The sequence below is a fragment of the Dermacentor albipictus genome, chromosome 3 (assembly GCF_038994185.2).
Source record: "Dermacentor albipictus isolate Rhodes 1998 colony chromosome 3, USDA_Dalb.pri_finalv2, whole genome shotgun sequence".
In the NCBI taxonomy this organism is placed as follows: domain Eukaryota; kingdom Metazoa; phylum Arthropoda; class Arachnida; order Ixodida; family Ixodidae; genus Dermacentor; species Dermacentor albipictus.
Window position 1 is genome coordinate 125,606,152 of NC_091823.1, and position 16,302 is coordinate 125,622,453.

The following is a 16,302-nucleotide window of genomic DNA, read 5'->3' on the forward strand; positions in this document are numbered from 1 at the left end:
CGAACTCTGCCCCCTCTTCATCATCCCGTCTACCTGCGCTTTTCTGTTCCGACCCACTACTGTGTCCAGTACTTCCCACTTACCGAGCTCGACCATGAGGTGCCTGTTTCGTCTCCACCAACGCCTTCAAGTTCTGTATCCGCCAACGCCTACATAGTTGCGTCTCTTGAGGTGGTTCCGCGTCGAGTCACTGGCGTTTGGCAGCGTTCTCCCGGTTTCGAACCTCGGGATCAGCGCGTCGACGACGCCTGGCTCCCGTTTCATTGATGCGCGCACTCGGATCGGATTGTTGACGGATACGCATGGCTTCTGCTTGGTGCTATGCCACGCAGCAGCCATGCGTATCCGGCTAAGGCAGCCTCTTCTTCTGCCGTGCGCGGTACCCGCGGCCTAGCCATGGTGACCGCTGCGAATGCATTGCGAGACGCGCGTAATGCAATGCAGATACATAAAGTTCGTCTCTGTAGCGTGGCGCTTTCTCATTGGTCGAGAGCATGGCGTAGTTCCCATTGTTCTTATCGGTACAACTGCGAATGTAAACTGTAATATTCTACGCAGATGTGTAAGTTGGCTTTCCTGCAGTGTGTTTTTGGTGCTAACGGATGAGTCAGTGAGACATAGAAAACTTCGCTCTAATAACGATATGAGTTTTTAGAGGGCAGCTTTAAGGCACCCGTTCCATCGGCGAACGCCAGCGTTGTCCCTACTAACCGAGCGAAAGAACACAAGGAAGGATGAAAACGAACGTGAAGTCAGCCATAGTGTAAGAATCGCGAGGAGGATAGCAGAGGAACAGGGTGCAGCCCAACTACTCAACGGAAAGCGGAGGAGGAGGTTGTGGCGAAAGCGTGAGAAGAAAAGCGTAGTGTCGCGCAAGATAGGTTTTGCGGAGGCAATGCCTACCAGATGGCGCCAGAGTAGCGCACATAGGCTCTAATGAAACAAAGCGTTACATGAATAGAGTTCTGTCTGCGGAGATCGCTGTTATTCGCCCCCACGCCATCCACGCGCCACCTCTCGCGATCTCCCGATTAGCGAGGAAGTTGCTCCACACATCGTCTGTTTGCAAAGTGACGCACTAGACAGATTGTCCGGGCCAATAGATATACTGTACCGCGAAATGAAAACACGTATATGGCTGCGCTGCAATTTCGCATTAGGAAGTATCGTAATCGCCAGTAAATCATTTTTTCAGAGCCCGTCGTTAATTAACGCTCCATATTGACACGTGTACTTCTTTATCTTTATCGGGCCACCACTTCTCACCACCTAACAAATGTTATCGCACAGCGCAGGACGCGCCTGCATGTAAAAGAAGTTTCTGGAATGTTATCGATGGTTCCATCCGCTGTCTTTCCCCGCAACTCTTCTATTCTGATTGCATGAATTGCGCGACGCGAACAGTGTAGAACTTTGTGGAAGACACGCGGGTCGTAGCGGTTACTCTGGAACATTCGACGACTGATCTATAAAGGTCGACGCGCTTGACACGCTGATCAGATTTTCGATGATCGCCGTCTGTGTTCGCCGCTATCATTGTGCTTTAAGTGTAGCCTGTCCCTGTGGGCACAGGTTCGCGCAATAAAAGCTAGTTTTGCCTTTCACATTGCTACTCTGTTCTTTAACGTCACTACCACGTGCGAATATGTTACAGTCTATTTTTACTGTTAGAAAATATGGTCGTATTTCACAATAAATTGAGTACACGGTTCACCGTGAGAGGTGTTAACGCCGCAGAAGGATGGAGAGATGAATTACTTGGTTGATATTTACAGTGGTGTTTTGTTGAAGTTCTTATTTGAGTATGAGTGCTGTCAGAACTAAGAGCGAATTTTAGTGGTTGTGGGCATGCCTTGCTGCTTTTGTCGTTCGTTTTTTACACTTTATTTTTATTTGGAAACTGCGTCATTTATTGGGCAGCATACTTGAAAGGAAGAATTCTTTGTGTTATCTTTCGTTCACTGCCCTCTTCAAAGCTAATTTCTTCTATGTATAACCTTCAGCATGTCGTCTAACGTTCAGGGCGTGCATATGAACATTAGTAATTTTAAATATTCGTAGTGCGTTGTCAAGGGTGAGTACCGAGCGGAAATAAGAAACCGCACGACTTCTTCAACTAAGAAAAATTAACATTTTAGAACTTTCTACCGACGTTTCAGTTTTACTCACCAACTTGGAATTTTCGTCATTTTTTTGGTGCATTTTCTTCGCATGCACAGTGCATTTTGACAGTTATAACCAAGGCTAATAATGAACGTCGGTATAAATAATGCCAGTTTTAGTGTCTCTTAGACCCTCATATTTTGCGTCTGAGGTTATGTAAAGGCCCGGCCCACATAACGGCCGGCTTTTTCCGTGAGCGGTGAGCACTGGTGATTTCGAGGAAGCCAAAGGCGCTTACAATTCTTCACAGCGGTCCGCGCTTTCATCGTATACCATAATAATAGTGCCCACCGGTGGCACCAAAAGTGCCACATGCCATACGGACCGAGTATCGAATTCTGCTTGCATGGGCACTAAGCGCGTGCTTTTGAACGCTTTATGATAGACAGCTTTCCATCGCTGATGAGCTACGCTTGAAAAGCGTTATGATGGCGCTACCTTCTATTTTCACTACCTCTCTCTGGTTTCTCTCCCTTCTGTTCCATGCACCCCTATATGTACCTCTTTCAATAAATAAGGATGTCTGACATTTCGCAGTAAGTACTTTTGAATAAACATGCGTATCAAAACCGGGTGTGAGGTCTTATTTAATGTGCGTGTCATGTTTAACTTCAATCGTATTCGCCTTTTTGTTCGTTATACCAAGTACTTCTCATCTGCCTTTTAATTTTTCTTTCTCCAGGGTCCTACCTGTTCGTGTCTAATTTTGAGAGAAAGAAAGGTGACCAGGCCGAACTGATAGGCGAAATCCTCTCCATGGACAGCCGAGTAACACCATGCATCGAGTTCTGGTTTATAATCAATGGAGATGAGAGTGCAGATTTGAAGGTAATGATATATTTTAAGAATTGTTCAAAAGATAGCAGAATATTTCTTACAATCATCTGAATTCTGTTGACCAATTATTATGAGTATCTGGCCTATCTTGTCGGCAAGTGCAGCGGGACTGTGTGGAAATAAGCTGCGGGGATACAAGTAAAAATAGAAACAGTTTACTTAGCGAAATATTCGTTATCTCTAATATTTAATAACTTGTACGCTGTGCTGCTAGGCGAGAAGCCTTTACTTATTTTTCATTTTATTTCGCCATTCCACCACGCATTCTTAACATTAAAAATTTTTTAAACTGAAAAACAAGATATCACACCAAGTGACAGGAAACATCTTGACAGTTCTATTTCAGGGCATTTGACAGTCAAAGTGACGGCAGGCTGACATTTTCTTAGGCGTACACCACCACTTACCTCACACAACAGCCAGTCGAATCCCGTTATTATAACATAAAATTTCCTTTTTTTTTTTCGTCTGGTATTCGTGTGTCTCTCCTTCCCAACTTTTTCTCGGGAAGAGAAACGTCTTTTCAGAATGACCGCGCCGGCTTGTCAAAATTAACAGCAACGTTACCGTTAAAAAGATGGCTGCGTATTACAGTGTACTCAAGGCATCAAAACAATGCTCATGTATCAAACATTTCTAGCTCGACAGGGATGGTTTCGAAGGAGCGAAATGTCCACAGCCTATGAAAGGCGCACACAAATATCATGCCGAAGTTGAGAGCCAATGATAGCACGCTGCGTATGAAGAAATATTTTTAGAGAAGAGCCTATGTTTAAAGTGTTGTTTATAAGGCTTATTTGTCGGCAACTGGAGCGAGACACTTTTTCTTAAGGCATAACAAAAACGACAGTGTTTCACGTATACCATGATAACGGCCCTGTGGTCAAGTTTAGTAATGTGAGCACTGTCCGGTAGACAGTAAGCTAACGTGAAATACCAAGGGAAACGACACACAATTCAGCGCTGTTTTCGCTCCTGGGTTATGCGTGCCCTTAGTTACAAAGATACTAGCCGTAACTAGCAAACCAAAGCGGAAAAAAAGAACGCGCCAACACTTGACGACACAGAAAAAACAAACGCTAATGGCGACATTAGCTCTGTTCGTAAAAATATCATTCTGGGTTCATAGTGTGCACACAGAGTTCCTATTAAATTAACGGTCTGTCACATAAGACCCTGCAAGTACTTTTCCAAAGGGAAGCCTTCTAGTTGACGAAACCACTGGTTTGTTGTTAGCATTTACACGTGAAGAAACCTCCATTATCCTTTGTGCACTACCGAAGATTTAGTTTACTTTTTAAATGATGGCTTTGAAGTACCCGTCTTTGGTACCCGTCTTTAAAGCTCAGGTGACATCATCAATTTCTGTGATTGCTTTTAGCATTACCTATCGAGTAATTTTTATCTTCCACGTTTGAAAGGAAGTCCACGGGCTTATAACAAGGCAGACACTCCTAATTAACGAAGAAGGCTTCACATGAGACGCTGGTATTGCTTAGATATTATGCGGTCTCACCCGTGCTCTTGGGACAAAGGAACGGCAACACCGTAGTGCAAACACTCACAAGGGCATTTATTGCACCCTTCATACACTAATGCCTTCTGGTCGAATCACTAACGATAGAACATGCCGATGGGCACGCGGCAAATCGAGGAACTCCGACTCAACGACCGGATAGCCAGCGAATATGTTCGCTCGCATGTTAGGCATCAACGCCTCGTGTACGGTCATGCAAGCGGTGGCAGGTTCGAACGATCCTGTTCGTGCATTCCGCTGTAGCGCTCCTAAGCCTTTCGCGGCTCGATACCATGAAGCGCGGATCGGCGCATGCGCGGAGCGTCCGCGTCGCTCGCCGTGCCCAAGCTCAAGGGAGCCCACTCATATTTGGGCCCCAGTAACCACGCCGTTAGGTGGTGTTAGCAGCACAATAATCGCACCATCTCTCGTAATACGCTGCATCCACACCGACCTCCGCCGCCACTAAGCTACGCGGAGATACCGGATTGCAGAAAACGCGAGACCCATGCGGGGAAAACAAAATCAGGAGATGCGTGGGAATCGAGTGTGCCCGCAACCCTCAGGCGATGTTTCAATAAATCGTGTACCAATTGGCTCAGCTTTGGACCTTGTTGCATTTATTATTGGTTGCTCAGTTTGCGCTAGCCGTGAGCCACGCTTTCTACTTGTTAAATATTCCTCGAACAGTTCATGATATAACGTTAATGAATCTATGCAAACCACGTTATCACTAACCGCGGCACACACTTATCGTCAGGGGAGCCGAGACAGGGGTGCGAGCGTAGGACGCACCTCGATGAGCGGAGGCACGTCACATTTGTGCGCCAACCTAGCCACTTCGTTGGCTGAAATAGAAGGTTGGCGGTGCAGTTAAAAATGAGGCGGGAGGGGGGGGGGAGGAGGGGGGAGATATTCTGTAAGGTACCGCTCATTCGCTGGAGTTGAAAAAGAATAAAATAGCTGTGGGTGGTGTTTTTATTTGCTGATACCCCAACCCAGCCAATCAGCAATTAAACAATGGACATATCGACTAGGTGGACATTTACAGAATACCCCCCTGCGCTACCCCTCTGGTTTGTTATGGTGCGCCCATGACAGAGATGCCCACCTAGTGTTCAGTTTCACGGATTTTATTTCCAGCGCAAGCGATATTGCTTCACAATATGCAGGTCGCCGAAAATTGACAGCTGTTTTACAATATGGGCGCTAAAGACAGAGTTTACGTTAAGTTATCCATTGAAAAGCTCATAATTCATAGGTTATCAGCACTTATAGTAGTAAGTGGAGCATAAAGAAGTATTAATCACTGTTAAGGTAGTTGCTGGCAACATACATTTGGTTTCACATAAACCATGTGCCCCAGCTAACGTTAGCGAAGCTGTTCACGGGAAAAAAAAAGATTTAGAAAAGGAAGCCCATGGCACAATTATAAGAACGACGTGGTTCGATCGTCAGAGGTCTTCAGACTGACCACCGTATCTTCAAATCGTATTTTGCACCATGTTCATTAAATAATTTTTTGGAGCAGCTTGGCTAACGTAAGCAGGGAAACTTTACGTATTGTGTGCTTTAATAATTTTGATCTGTTTTATGCTGTGTCGAACATCGCTTTACATGATTAATATCATTCGCTATAACATCCTGGCTAACGAGCAGTCACAAGAAAAACTTCAAGGCAGAGCTTCTCTACAGACCCTACCAAGTAAAGGTGTATGTGTGTCATCGAAATGCTCCGATTACCACTTGGGTACCGATAGTCGCAATAATCTCAACTTATTCAACATCTGGTGGTGACGGCTCATTTGCATAACCGCTGCTTATATCGGCGAAATTCCTCTGATGGAAAAGATATTTTCGGATAAAGTACATGAACTGCTATATATCTATCCTCAATACCACAATATACCACCTGCTTTCACGCATTTCAGGTGCTTGCCATCGATCCAGAGCACGAGTCACGGGACAATTCTCCGCTTTGGTCGCAGAAAGGCGGAGGCCTTGTCACGTGGCAACAGGGCCGTGTCGCAGCACTTCACAGCAGGCGGGTACGGCAATGTCGTGACGCACCAGATACGATGTTCTTCGATCTGCTGCCGCCATTAGTAGCCTTCCATTGCGTGCCTCCTTTATGTGACAATCTGTCAGGGACGGCAACGAAGAGTTTTCTTGCACGAACAAGAACGTCAACTTGGGTTATTGCTTAGCAGTTTGCGCAATAATTCGATTGTGTTTACTGTTTTCTGTACGAAATTTCAAAAACAGCTATAACGCTTTCGCGTAGTAAAGAAAAGGATCCTCCGAATACATTACAGCATTCCTTTGATGGTCAAAGTTAACTACATTCTTTAGTAGGTTTGCTGCTTTTGGGGGCATATCTTGGCCCGAAGCAATATTCGTTATCTGACTAGTTTGCGCTTGCTTTCCTGAAAGCTCTGTGATCGCTGCATTCCTGTCAAGAATGCTGCCTCATAATTATAACGTTCATGCCATTCATGACCAGGAAATACCGGGTGCGCCACTGCAGAGAAATAAAATTCACTCTGTAGATAGAGACGAGTTTTGCTTGGGTGACAAGCCAAGCACCACAAGGTGCAAAAAATTGTGTATAGTACGTATGCGGATGAGGTAATAATATTAAGACAATACTGTCTTTAAGCTTTCGAACTACGGCGGTGAATTTCAATTGAATTACAAGGAAATCGACTTTAATGGCACAAGTTCCAGCTGACGTAGGCGCCTATAATTTGCACCGGCGCCTGTACACAATAAGAATCGTATAAAAACAACTTATGAGTCCCGATCACTCCTTGCAGTTTGCTTGTAGCGAATACATTAAATGTTTAGTATACGCAAGCAAATAACAGCAAAGAACGAGATAATGGCCGCAGAAATCAACACAAAGGACCTGCATAAGGAGTCCATTTAATCCTCGGCTCGTAAATATGTTGAATATATTACCGTGTATCTCATTATCAGCAGCCGTCTCTGAGCCTCAAGTTGCCTAACATGTTTTCAACCAGCTTCTTTAACGACAGCATGTAGAGGTTTATTAGAAGACGTTAATGTTTCTGTGAAGTTATTAGTCTCATGTCAATAAACCAATGTCTTCCTCCATTGCTACTTATCCTGAGCCAGTTGTCCTGGGAGACGCGGCATACTTGCCGTCCTCAGAAGTAAATTTATCTGCTCTAATGTTGTGAAACATTTCCATTTCTCGTATTCTTGCAGCCCCTCTTTCTCGCAACTATGGGACTGGCATCGATACCGGCATACATCGCTCTGGATGACATCACCGTGAAAGAATCTGACAAGTGCGATACATTACCAACATCAGGTGCAGCTTTATCCGCAAGTGAGTTTCATATTGCTGCCAATATTTACAGCGCAAGCAGCAACGATTATGAAATGTATTACAGGAAACCATCATCAATGTGTAAAATATGCAAGAGAATAATTTTTCTTACCTGCGTGTAGTCTGAATCATCGGTGCAAGAGTTGTTATAAAACAGTATTCAGCCTTTATGTTCACACATGTAGCCAGCTTTCTAAACTTATCACATATCCAGAACACAGTTCGACAAAGACTAGCAGTGTAACCGAAATGGGGTACATCAAAGTCGAAATTAGAGCAGGATATCCTGGCAGTAGTTTTAGCTACCTTTGGGTACAGTCATCTCATAAAAAATTATCGGTTTTGGCTATATTGACAATGATATATCAAATTTTCTGGAGTTAACAAGCATGAGTTGGGATTAGCACGAACAATAATATAGGAAGAAAATTGGTGGCTTCAATCAATTGTTGCTCAAAGCCACTGCACTTGTATTAAGAAGGCAAGTCAATAGCATTAAGACGTGATAGCAGTGAAGGGAAACTTCAATGCCAGAGAATGCGACCTCTCAAGTGAAATTGTCAATTAGCTAAAGCGCATTTGATCAAGTGTGAAATTCTAGAAATATTTTATTTTCTTTCACCCCATCTAATTGCGCGTAATATGGACGTCCACCTTATCACGGTTCTAGGGTCTGCCAAAAAAATTATATCTCCATAATGCATGTTTTTAAAGAGGCTCATAATGCAACTAATATCGACCAGCAAGAAACTATTGTCGTCATCGTGCATAGATATTCCTGATTGCTGTAGATGCTTCTTTGGTGTATTTTGTCGATCACATGACGGCACTACGAATTGAAGTAACATTAGTTATGAGGCTTAGCGCGACACCGCCGGCTTCTTTACGCAGTGGAGCTGCTCAGCTGCACATTCGAGAGGTCGAACCTCTGTCGCTGGTCTTCTCAAGGGACTGCATCAAGGACGTGGACGTTTGGCCCACCTCTATTTGCCACGCTGGATCCACCTGCACTTCCAGACGGCGTAAAAGGTATAGCTGCAATTGACCAGCAAGATTTGATGGGCAGAAAAGACAATTCTTTGATGTCATTTAGTGAAAATCTTGCCTGTGCAAACTTGTAGGCAGTATTTTGCTGATTCTGTTGTCCTGTAATTCTACGGGTACAATGAGGTCGCCAGTGAAATTCTCAGCGCCTATCACCATGGACTATGTGAGATACACATCTGTATTTCTTCGGTTCAAAACAAGACATGATTTCAAAGGAAGACAGAAACTTCAAATCATGAGCAGTAGTTGAACACTGAATGCCGCTTTAAAGGCAAACTGCAACAAAATTTCATTCGGGCTGAAATACCTACAAATGCTCAGCATGTACTATCAATGTAATCTCGGCAAAGTCGCAGGGCTGGTAACTGTCTAATTTTCTTATTATCTGCCTTTGAATAGGGCCTACTCATGTGCTTAGATTTAGTGATCAAGGCAGAAAGCTGGGTTAGTTGGTGTGTCATCATTATTCAAAAGACTAGCGCAAAATAGCAGGGACAAAGAGAAGACGACAGGACGAGCGCTAAACATCAACTGGTTTTTTACTGCGAGCGAAGGTACATATATACATTTCGTTGGTGCATGCGCACACAGTGTTAAAACAGTACAATCTCATTCTAATCAAAATGTGGCATACTGTTCTGCAAGTACATTTTTCCTTTTTTGGACAAGGCAAGTGCAGCCGTGCTGACGCAGTTATCACCTTCCCTGTCAATGTGATTTGACTCACAAATCTCGCGCCCCCACTTTGTGCCTCCCCTACTAAGCACACACGTGGTGTCAAACGCAGGCACGCACCCGCATCGCATTTGGCCATGCACTGTAAGCGATGCGGGTGCGTGCCTGCGTTTGACACCACGTGTGTGCTTGGTAGGGGAGGCACAAGGTGGGGGCGCGAGATTTGTGAGGCATATCACATTGACAGGGAAGGGGATAACTGCGACAGCACGGCTTCACTTGCCTTGTCCAAAAAAGAAAAAAAATGTACTTGCAGAACAGTCTGCCACATTTCGATTAGAATGAGATTGTACTGTTTTAACACTCTGTGCGCATGCACCAATGAAATGTATATATGTACCTTCGCTCGCAGTAAAAAAACCAGTTGATGTTTAGCGCTCGTCCTGTCGTCTTCTCTGTTTTTGTCCCTGCTATTGTGCGCTAGTCTTTTGAATAATGACTTAGATTTAGGTGCACGACGAATCCCAGGTGGTCGAAATTTCCAGAGTCCTCCACTATGGCGTGCCTCACAATCAGGAAGTGGTTTTAGCACGTAAAACCCCATAATTTTATTTGATGGGGCCTAGGCGGATGACGCCTGCATCTGGCAGCGAGTGGTAGGGACCTGCATATAGCGAAAGTCTCAGAACATCGCAAGACTGATGATCTCTTAGGTTGCGTCAAGGCGCCCACATGCGCCCCTCGCTGAGCATTTGCTAATTGATGGTGCCTTCTCGTGGAGCACGTCATTTGAGCTGTTGCAAGAATACAGATTTGTTGCGAGGCCGTCGGAGGCTCGAACACATAAAACAGGAGCTATGGCTGTACAATACGCAACGCTTCGTAGAGGAAGGCCAAACATATCTTTCCTCTCTGAGTTTTAAGGGCGCCTGCGTTCACCGCACCACAGCAGCCAAATGCAATGCGGACGAAATAACGCGCACAAAACATGTAATCTTCACTTGATGAAGCTGCACAAGCTACATTTCACGAACACAATCACTAACCCATTCAAGATCTGCTTGCCAAACGCTTTGTAGGGAAAACTATGAGTGCTACAAGCGGAGATGCCGCATGAAAAGCATATGTAAGTTGTATTCAGGGGCGACATTATCGAATGATCATTTCCGGCAGGGCAATATCTTCGAGACATTTCGGGCGTTTCTACATCGGATGTATCGAATAGGCGAACAAAACCTTTCCCGCACAATTCCAGAAACGATGTTAGGAGGAACCACATGCTACATTTGTGATGAGGGATAACGCGACGCGGCGGCCATGGTTTAGATGCGGTGGCAAGCCATGCATAAATGCAATGCCTCCAGAACAAAATAGGCCAAACATAAAACCACGGCTGGAGTCCGACTTGTCTGGCCGTGTCTTTACGCGCACTTTGCGTCGAGCCCACAGCCGGGCTAGAGGGTGCATGCCGTGCCGAGCCTCAGCTACTTCTTATATTTTACCACAGATGGTGTAGTTGTCTAATCGGCCGACTCCTAAGGTTGCTAAGGTTAAAGCAGGTTAAGGGCACGGATATAATCCGTCGCTTCCAGCGTGCCCGGTATCGGCCGTTTTATTCCTATACGTCATGCTGCAGAAGCAAAGATCACTAAAATCTTACACTCTTTAGTTCAGGGTGTTAAACGTGGCCGGCAGAGCGCGGCGATATGCTGTTGTCGCAGCGCAAACGCACGAACGTGCGGCGAGCGAGCACTTTGTTGTTTGTCGAAGGCGCAAACTCAACACGCTCGCTTCAGTGAAACGGAACTGTATAACTGCATAGGCCAGCATGCCACTGACTAGTGAAGCTAGCTCGCGAAGCACTCAGCATCTCCGGCGTGAGACAGGCCCCGTTCTATTCCCGCGCTAGACACGCTGGAATGTAGAGCGTAGAATTTCTGCCGACGTAGCGTAACTACGTCGCACGCGGATCGCGTCCGCGTTACGCAGGATCCCAATTATAATTACGCCGGATACCGTTAGCTCGGTCACCCCAATGCGCTCTTTACCTCCGAGTCGAGGGAGAATGCATAGAGGCTCTGCTCGTTGTACGTAGACAAGAAGACACGGAAAACCGGCTCGACTCAGAAATAATATTGCGCATTAAAAGAAAATCGCGGGCGCACAACAGCGCTGTTCCAGCGCACTATACAGTTAGCATAGCATCTAGAAATATGTGACTAGCAGGTGTGCGTGACGTGTTCGCTGATAAACGGGAACGGCATACAAGCAAGGGAAGAAGACTACCTGCACGCTGGTTCCCTACGGTCTCAATTGTACTCCAAGCGAGTAGTAATGGCGCCGCTTTTTCATCATTGGTATGAAAAATTTAGCAGAGACACTTGAAGCTGCTTACGTGTGGGAATGACACTTAAAACTGCTTACGTGTGGGAATGCGAAATCCTGTAGACCTCGGAACGTCACGAACGCGCTCATTTTACAAATTCATGACATGCGCCCTATCCACCCCACTGGCTCCTCCGTTACGTGCCCGTTGGGGCACGCACTAGGCTCACCTTTAGTCAGTCAGAACCGTCTTCTAGGCACCTAACAAGCAGGATAAGCTGCACAAGATAACAAACCGAAACGCACCCACAAAATGTCGCAGCGGAAACAACCACAAAGACTAGTTTCAAGATTAGGCTAAGTGTGTCATGTGATCATATGATTTTACCTCCGTCATGAGATTGCAGTTATGATGACCAAACGAACTGTTGCGAGAGCACTCTTACGTTGTAAAGAAACTTTGCTGGTGCTTTTCTTTCCCTGCATTGTAGGTGATGTGGCTGTCATCCGTTGTTTGACACTTTAAAAATTGTTGGCCGAAGCAATATTCACCTTACAAGGGAGATTATCGAAGCAGAAGAGTTAGAAAAGCTGGGAGAAATGCACAGCAAAAAAATTGATTTTCTTGGTGTGCCAACACGGAATATATAAAACTGATAGGTTGTGAAGCCTTTGAGTACCATTTTCAGTTCAGCGCACTGATTTGCTCATATTATGTGAGGTGTGTATGAAGTATCAGCATGATTTGAAGAATAGGTTACTGGAAGGAGCGCCTGTGTGTTTGTGCGTCTATGTGCCTTTTTCACAAGGGTCCAGTTCCCGCTTTTTTCAACGTTCTTATGGATTACCAACGTGCCAAAACTGCCACTCAGGTCAGATATTCTATGACGCAGGCCAATTAAAGGCTGCCTCCCATGATGCAGATCTCCTTCGAAAAGCATTATGTGTGCTAAACATGCTAAAAAATGTACCCGAAATAAAAAAAGAACATGCTTTGAGTTGTACTGTGAACTTTTATGACTTTCTGGTAGCCGCATGGCCACTCCATCATGCTGTCCCCAGATTTTCTGTAAAATGCAAGTTTTAATTTTTAATCTTCTATGCAACGCGGTGTATGAAGACAAGTGTTTGCCTAGGAGACTATTGATCAGTAAACGTGACACTTGTAGTAGCGCAACAATGCGCGCCAGGGCCACCAAGAAAGATGCAACGCGTGCAGGTGTACACCTGATAGATCAACATACTATCGCTCCGCCCCGAGTGATCGCATCTACTTTCCTCATCCCCGTGACCATCGGCACCATGGCTGGCCGGCTCCCATAAACTAACCGCGGCGGCTTATTCTCCTCAGCCGCTTCCACCGCCATATGAGATGACAGCAGTTCAATTCACGAATGCGTTTAGCGCTTTGGTGCCGCATTCTGATACACTGAATATGCCATGTATGTATCGCACACTACTAGCTTTTATTCTAAATTATATTGACTAATCTGAACTAGCTGTTCCATAAGAAAATATTGTCACATATCGGACAAATTGTGTTCCCGGGATCGCAGCAAATGTTCTTAGGCAGTATTGGGTAGATGCAAATAGGATACAGTTGAGCGTGTGAACAAACTTGAGTAATGCAAGGTATAATTAACCATGATTAGCTTGTGAGATGTTCTGAAGAGATTTTGAGACATATTAAATTCCGGCAGTTACAGGCGTATTTGTGCAACAGACTCAGACATGCCAATTTACTAAGTAGCTTGGCGGCAGTGTGTGTTGCTTTAATTATATTCATAGCTTACATGAAGTGGACGTATGATGAATAAAACATCAAAGGCAGATGGGGATTCACAGATGGGCTTCAAATGTGGTCGATGAGGTGGGCAAAAGGGGAATTCTGGATTGGATTATGGTTAAATACGAGCGTTGTTGCTGAGAACTTTAGTCCTACCTGGTATTTATGGTGTAAATTATTTTTCTGCGGAAACATTATGACGTTTAGAAAGAAGGCAGATGCGGTTTCCGTGTTCGTAATTGTGCATAGGTTTCCGCTTCAAGTAATTTTTTCTACTTTTATACATGAACAGCGGCAGTAACTAAGGGCTGCACAGCCTGGCAAACGTCTCTGCTCTATAGTAGCCTTTCGACAGGCAGGTAGACGAGCTGAACTGCAAACAGCTGAATTATGGCAAAATCAGTACTGTGAGCAAATATAGTATGGTAGTACATGCAGCAAAAATGTCAAACTCAATCGTGTTACTCTCCAATCAGCTCGATGGAAGAGAAGAAATCTGTGGAATATATGCATAAAGCGACGCAACTTCCGTTTCGTGTTGAAAGGAGCATCTAGATAGGTGTGGGTTTGTAGACGTTTGTGCCTGTCGTACAGGCGGCCTCATCCACGCAAGCGGATCAACTCTGGAGCCCAACCAAGACCTGCTGAGACTGTTCTCGCCCATTGTCGGAGTGCAGACGGAACCAGCCTGCGTCTCGGTCTGGTACCACATGTTTGGCGCCCGAGGCACGAATCTGCGGTTAAGCCTAATAAACTCGGGGCCCACCTCCGGTTTTGTGCGGCGCACTTCGGTACTGGTGAATCATCGAGGCCGCACTACGACTGACAAGTGGTACAACGTCCGACGAACAATGATCCTCGAAACTCCGCATAACCAGGTACCTCACTCGGATTTTATGCACATTAAAACTCACCTGCATTGAAACTAATCAAAACATAATTCCTAAATAGCCCAGGGGCACTGAAATTATCTCGTATATATTGAATTTTGTCAAATTTAGCCTTTATGCTGCTATTTGCTAAAGGAGAAGAGCCAGTTATTTCTTAGTGTCCAAAGAACTGAGCTCAACGCGTTGTTTCAGAATGTACAGGGTCACAAAAAAATATCCTAATTACGGGGGCTGAAGATGCAGACGTTGTAAGGGGATACAGATACGAAGAGTGTGGCAGCGTTCGCGGCTATCACCTGAAACTCGCGTTTCATGGAAAACAACGCGAAGGTAATTGATTGTGCAAAAGATGCTGCTCAAGAATATGAATAAGGCATCTGGCGGCAACCTAATAAAGTTTGCGTTGTATGTGCATGCTGGTAGTCCTGTAGCACCTCGCGTGTCAAAATGTTGCGTCGTAGCTGCTTAAAAACACTCAGAGAAACTTGTCGTGCAGGCTAAGAGCAAAATAAATCAAAATGGTGCCAGCAATAAGCGTTGCGTTCGCAATGCGGGGCACAAGATTTCAGAAAGAAAACATGAATGGCTGCATGTTTCGAGCTTTGATTGTTGTGACAGTGTGCCCGCAAAACCAAAATAAAAGGAAGGAAAGATGTGCCCTTCAGCCAACACTTGTAGAGGTCGCATACAACAAAAGGAATTGCTACGTAGGAAGGTTGATCCACAGTCTGCAACAAAAAAAATATAATCAAAAATATGTACTGCCGGGTCATAGAAAGCGCTGAATAGCCGAACTGTTTTAACTGTAGTGAGAAACAGCGCACAGCACCATGTTACTTGCTTGTCTGCCAAGTATTGAGGGAGGAAATCCTAATGGGAGGGTTTCCTCTGAGGCGCCGGAGAAATGCAACAATTTTACGGACCCCGTGGCTGATAAAATTAGCGATTGGCATAACCTGCACCATCAACAACATGAGAAGTCCCTGATTCTGATTGGTTACGCCATGTGCTTTCGAACACTCACGCCCTTTGGCTGCCTCTTCTGTAGTGTTCAAATTGGGGCCTGTCATGTAGAGAATCACGTACATACTATATTTTCTTCTTTCTGCTTTGTTCTCCATTGTCACCTGCCCTATCATTGTATTCAATTGCTCTTTCATTGGGTAACAACTATCATTGAAATAAGCTGCTCTGACATTCCCGTCCCCATTTCTCTCCCTCCCTCTTAATTGAGCTGGATGTTTCATGTAATTGTAGCCGAAGATTTCAAAAGCGGTACGTTATAGGTTTACGATAACCAAGGCAAATAACTCGTAGCACATTTACTTATGCAACATATATTACATTTGTAGTATTCATAGGAAACATGTAACGTCATTTACGCAATTTCCGTTGTCTGTCTACATTAACTCTTTTCATTTAAGATGTTATCAGATGGATAAAATAAAGCTTGGTGCCTTTGTTTCCAAGGGTCACTTTGTATGCGACCTGTTCGGGTGTACAATTGTATCCATGCTTAGACCTAACGGGGCTGCAGTGGGTTACCTTCAAAACTTCCTCACGTATCTGAAATTGCCTTTATAATTTTAAACTTCCTTATTTTTTAAACAGACGCCCTCAATGAAGTTGCGCACAGAATTTAAAACGATAATGATGCTGGTTTGCGCCCCAGAGTCTAAAAAAAACGATAGCTATAAAGCCTTGGAAC

The 16,302-nt window shown here is 44.9% G+C and overlaps 1 protein-coding gene across 1 annotated transcript in view; it reads left to right on the top strand.

Annotated features, from left to right (window-relative positions):
* Positions 1 to 16,302, top strand: part of LOC135909440 (MAM and LDL-receptor class A domain-containing protein 1-like) — a 194,926-nt gene that overhangs the window by 37,050 nt on the left and 141,574 nt on the right. The window contains exons 10-14 of the mRNA XM_065441395.2: positions 2,846 to 2,991; positions 6,448 to 6,564; positions 7,748 to 7,871; positions 8,763 to 8,900; positions 14,299 to 14,582. Coding sequence (XP_065297467.2) covers positions 2,846 to 2,991; positions 6,448 to 6,564; positions 7,748 to 7,871; positions 8,763 to 8,900; positions 14,299 to 14,582 — 809 coding nt within the window. The remainder of the gene's footprint in view (positions 1 to 2,845; positions 2,992 to 6,447; positions 6,565 to 7,747; positions 7,872 to 8,762; positions 8,901 to 14,298; positions 14,583 to 16,302) is intronic.